Source organism: Hydra vulgaris, chromosome 07 (genome assembly GCF_038396675.1).
Source record: "Hydra vulgaris chromosome 07, alternate assembly HydraT2T_AEP".
NCBI lineage: Eukaryota > Metazoa > Cnidaria > Hydrozoa > Anthoathecata > Hydridae > Hydra > Hydra vulgaris.
The window spans coordinates 1,984,001-1,990,000 of NC_088926.1; the positions used below are offsets into that span (position 1 = coordinate 1,984,001).

Sequence of the window (6,000 nt, forward strand, 5' to 3'; positions counted from 1 at the left end):
TCCTGATCATACAACCTACAACTTTTAGAGTCTTCAGTTAACTATTTCCTTTCTATTTAATTTTATTCTTTGTTTTCTAGTAACTCATAACTTAATAATGGCTGCAACCTTGTTGGAATTGAATTAGTTTTGACAATAATTTACAAGATTGCAACATCATGTGACATTCATGACACTGGTCATGTGGAGGTCACATAATGGAGTCCCATTGAGCATGTGTGGTAGTAGACTAGGAGTAAAACATTAGGCCCATGATCAAGAGGTTAAGTTTCAAATCCACCTTGTACTCAATCTGTTTCTCTAGACAGCACTATTGTTTTAAAATATTTTTGTTTCTGAGAGACTATCAACTTGCTCCTTATATTTTTATCATTCTATAACTTCTGTATTTCTCAATATCTTACTTAAATAGTTTTTTGTGACTCAATTTAGATACAACCCTAATCAACTACCTTCTCTCCTTTATTTGTGTCATCTTTAACCCTAGCTTGTGTTCAGTTTCTCCTTGTTCTTCTTTGAGTGGTTTTGACCATGCAATGATCCCTATAAATCATTTATCTCGTACTTCTTCTTTTGACTCATATAGCATCATAGCACTAATTACTACTACCCTAAAGTTAACTGAGATTCTTAACTTGATTTTCTTCGTGACTGTCCTTGGACTAACACCTTTTTTCTCTCTACTAATAAATGCACCTATTACATAATCTTCTGGATCCAGGCAGGAATATTCCTTCTCGTCAATTCCAAGTCAACCCTCCCTTTACCTTATGGTTTTCACCTTCTTGTGCAGCTGCTATATCTAAATGTAATCAGTTTTTTCATTTTTTCAAAAAAACAACTCTCTTGAAAACAAGCGCATATTTACTATTGCAAGGAATCAATGTAAAAAAGTGTTGTCTGACACTAAGCTTCAATCTTTCCAGTTTACTAAATCTTGTACCTTATCTCAGAAGTTAGGCTCTAGAGACTTTTGGAAAATCTTCAACACATAATTAGCAAAGGCAGGTCTAACATTCTATCTCTCATTCATGAAATTGATCTTATTACTTCTCCCAAATATAACGCAAAACCATTTGCAAATAAGTTTTTTTCTAATTTGACTCTAGAATCTAATGGCTGCACTTTACCTTCCATTCCAGTTAAACAAGGTAACCGATTGTTAGACATTAAAATTACTCCAGCTTCTGTTGCTAAAGTCATATTTCAATTAAACTCTTTTACGGCTTCTGGTTTCGACAACATTCCAGTCATAGTCTTACAAACTCTTATTTTGCAGTGAAATATTAATGTTAATTTATTTACAAAATGTAATTAGAATATAAATCAGATTACCTTAGCAATACTACCCTAACAGCAGTCAGATTACCCTAACAGCAGTCAGATTAACCTAGCAGCAATATTATCTTCTAAAGCAAAAATGTATATGCCAGTACAAACTTGCTGCTGATAGTGCTGCTAGTACAAACTTGCTGTTGATAGATAATAATTACTACTATATAAATTAATAATAACTAAATAGCTCTAATACTAAATATAATACAATACTATATATAGGATACTAACTAAATAACTAAATACACCACCTTAACCTTTATTAACAGTTATGGAAGGGTTAATACTAACTAAATAGCTCATAACACTACCTTAACCTTTATTAATAAATTTTTTTATTATTATTATTATAAAGCAACTAGTGAGAAGTGATCTTTACTAATAGCGTAATAATAATACTCACATAAGCAATACTCATTGTAAATTTACTTCTTGTGTCAAGAGTTTCTTCTTTTATGCCACTTTCAACTCCAATCAAGTTTACTTTACCTGTATGACTGCCAGTTGCAATATACCGCGAATCAGGTGAAAAAGTGACTGTCCAGGAATCAACTAAATTTTCATAATAAAATCAAAAAAAATAATGTAAAAAATAGCAAACAAATAAATAAATAAAAAACATAATGAAACTAAACTTTTTAATAAACATACCTGGGCCCAGATCAATGCTCTTGATTTGTTTACCTTTATCTAAATCCCATATTCTTATATGACTATCTAAAGAGCTGGATGCACCCACTAAAAATTTAAAACTATACATAAATGTATGTATGTATGTATGTATGTATGTATGTATGTATGTATGTATGTATGTATGTATGTATGTATGTATGTATGTATGTATGTATGTATGCATGTATGAATATATGTATGTATGTATATATTAGAATTGCTAATAAAATTCCAGCTGGAACAAGAATATATATTTATGTAATTTTTTTCCTTCAAGATTGAAAGTCAAAGCCTGCACCTTAGCATCGTGGCTATATAATACAAGGATTGAATTAAGCAATCGCAATATTTAAAAAAATATCTGCTCTTCAAAATTTTAGTTTATGCAAGACCGTGTACTTTGTTTTTTAAAGGGCAAATTAACTTAAATTTGTTAGTGAAAAAGTTGTAAAAAACAAAACAATAAACTTACGACTACACAAGTACACTTTAGTCACTAACTGCTTTATAAAAGTAATAAAACTATAGTGTTATTGCTTTTATGACTCATAACTTTTATGATTCTTTGTTCAAACAGCCTAAGTAATCCCAAATTTTAGTTTAAGTGGAAAAGCATCTAGAAAAAATAGAGTAGATATTCAAGTAATATTGAAAACTTTAGTAACTTAAACTAATATGTACTTTATAAAAAGTTTATCATTTCAAAAAATATTACCAATGGTCCGTAAAAACACGCATAAATCTTAAAATTAAGCAATTAAAAATTTTTATTGATTGATTTTCAAATTAAAGGTTGTTTTTACAAAACCATTAGTTAAATTTTAGAAATGCATAACATCTCTTAAAAAGCACATATTGAGCTCCTGAAGATTTTAGTATTATTCGAATATCCACTATATTAGTATTATTCGAATATCCTTTTCTAGATGCTTTTCTACTTCAATAATATTTGGAATTACTTTTAAAGTTGTATAAACAAAGAATAAATTATAAAAGTTATAAGTACCTTATAAAAGTAAATTAGTTAGAGACTAGACTGTTATTGCTTTTGTAGTGGTAAGTTTATTGTTTTGCTTAGTTTTTATCAGAGATGCGGAGTCCCAAAAGGACTCCGGCTTTATATCTCTACTTTTTATAAGTCTGTAGTGTCCAGAAGCTCTAAACATATTTGTTGACTTATTATCTGCTATAATAAAAAAATTCATGAGATTTAATGACTTGAAACTTATTGTTTTTAAGCCCGGAGTCCTGGAGTCTTTGCCACCATTATACCTAAGGACTCCGGACTCAAAAAATGATTGTTCCTCTAACCTAAAAGTTTTAACTTTTTTCCTATTAGTAGTCCATAAACTTATTTATATTTTTAGAGCTCCTGGATACCAAAAACTAGGATAAAGTAATCTTTTTGTGACTTTCAAATCCGGAGTCCTTTTTGGGACTCCACATCCCTGGTTTTTATAATTTATTTGCTAACAAATTAAAAATTTTTTTTTTTTTTAATTCACTTTCCCAAGGCCCAGAAGGCCACTACAGACAAGGAGGCTACTTAATTGTGGTTATAACCCTCTCTCAACTCTATAACTCCGAAACACAAACCTTGACAAACAAGGCTGCTGCTCGGAGAAACAAGTTGAGCGTGGTACTACCAGGGACGTGGTGGGGATTGAACTCGGAACCTCTCGCTTATGAAGCGAGCGCTCTACCACTACACCACTACCACATTATTTTGCTATTTTGCTACTACCGCATTACAGCTATTTTGCTACTACCGCATTACAGCTATTTTGCTCCATCAAAAAGAACATGCTTTTGCATAAACTAAAATTTTGAAGACCAGATATTTTTCCAGATTTCGCAAATTGCGATTGCTTAATTCAACCTTTTTAATATATTTTTATGTCTTATAATAAATTCTATAATGATTCTTGTTTCATTTTTATCTAATATGTTGTTTTTATTTGTTTCTTATAATTTTATGTATTGAAAGTTTTAACTTGCATTATTATTTGTATTTAAAATCATTTGTTTCCTATTTTTCCATTTAGGTTAAATTTAAATATTTACTGCATTAGGCATCCTACATTTTTTAACTATTTAAAATTGAAGTAATATTTAAAATGAAACTATCCTCAGAGGCAGGTTTTTGTTGAAAAAAGAGCTAGCATTCCGGCCTGAAATATTATAATTCTGTCTGGAATTGGAATGAAATAAGTCACATCCGGAACGGAATTCCGGTACATCCTTAGTGTATATATATACATACAAATATATATATATATATATATGTATGTGTGTGTGTATATATATATATGCATACATACATATATATACATATATACACACACACGCGCACACACACACATATATATGCATATATATATATATATATATATATAATATATATATATATATATATATATATATTTATATATATATATATATAATTCTAAACATATCAAAAGTATATAAAAATCAAAACACATCAAAAAGTATATAAAAAACAAACAAAAAAAATCAACAAATATGGGTACTTGCAACATAAATAATAATTGTCTGTTGCATAAAAACAAATAAATAATACATTTTCCAGTATTGTTTATATCAGTAGAAACAATTCCAAGCTGATGTCCTTCAAAATTCCATTTTGATGTTAAACTGTTCTCAGACCTTCAGAAAAATGTACATTTTAATCAAATACCAAAACCATGAACAATTAAGAAAAAACAACTATAAACTAACCATTTCCAACATTTGATTAAGTCATCAATGCCACCTGTGATAATATTTTCACATTTGTCCGTTTCATTAGTATGCCAAGATATTGACCAAATACTATCTTCATGAGCTAAAATAAAATTTAATTATTATAACTTTGTGAAAATCACAAAACAAATCAAAAAACAAAAAAAAAACAAAAAAAAGTATACCATTCTCTATCTTCTGCAAAACGGAATACTAAAACAAAAATTAAAAAAAAAAATTGAAACAACGAGAAAAAAAAAGTAAAAAAAATATAAGTCAAAATCTTTTTTAAACTAATTTTTACTTATTTTCTAAAAAAAAAAAAAAATTGAAACTTATCTTTCATACTACAGTAAATAATATATATTGGGTAATTCCAAATCAAAATACAGAATTTTTCGGGAAATTTCAAACCACTTGTTCTCATACTTTCTTAAAACTTATTTGCCTAAGACATTTTTCAAAAAAAAGTTAACAGAAAACTCTAGCCCGAATTGTTGAACGTTTTCGGAGATATTGGAATTTTGATACTGACCTGGTTTCCAACTGACCCTAATTCTAAGACATTTAAAAAACCTTTTCAGTAAACAAATGAATATTAGCAATTGCATAAAAATGAAAATAAGCATTTAGAATATTGAGAATTTTGATGCTTCATTTAAAAATTTTATGCTGAACTTTATATGCTTTGATTCTGGGCCAAACTAAACCCTTGGTTGATGTAGCAGTGTTCCATATAACCTTGCATTTTCTGCCATTCTCTATCCAAAAAAAATCAATGAAATATGATGAGGACATGTTTAAAAAAATAATTTATAACAAAATTTTTTTTTCCAATATCCCATAACACATCTGTGTAAAAATTTTTTCCAATATCTCATAACACATCTGTGTAAAAATGTAAGAATTTTATCAACTTTAAAAGCTTTTTTTTTACTTAAAATTAAGTACGAAAGAATTAATTTGTTAAAAGAAATTATTTTTTTCTTACTATTCATACCAAGAAATTTATTTAGATTTGTTCTATTGGCTTAATGACATAAAAAGCACTAGATGATGTCATTAAGATATTGATGATACTTTAATGACATCAACAAGATGTTATTAAAATTTTAAACAGTGATAAAAAAAATCACATCTTACACTTTAACATGGAATTATCAAACTTAATATATGTGAAAGACATTCTACAAAAAAGTTGAAAACGTGTATCCTTTATGGCAGAAAGCTTGCTGTGTACGCACAGCTTCC

At 28.4% G+C, this 6,000-nt stretch overlaps 1 protein-coding gene across 1 annotated transcript in view; it reads right to left on the reverse strand.

The window, feature by feature from the left end:
• LOC100213944 (superkiller complex protein 8) overlaps positions 1-6,000 on the reverse strand; it is a 30,993-nt gene that overhangs the window by 23,125 nt on the left and 1,868 nt on the right. Inside the window, exons 2-6 of the mRNA XM_065800783.1 lie at positions 4,935-4,962; positions 4,747-4,852; positions 4,589-4,674; positions 1,987-2,073; positions 1,739-1,887 (exon numbers count right to left, since the gene is read on the reverse strand). Of these exons, the coding sequence (XP_065656855.1) occupies positions 1,739-1,887; positions 1,987-2,073; positions 4,589-4,674; positions 4,747-4,852; positions 4,935-4,962 (456 nt within the window). The remainder of the gene's footprint in view (positions 1-1,738; positions 1,888-1,986; positions 2,074-4,588; positions 4,675-4,746; positions 4,853-4,934; positions 4,963-6,000) is intronic.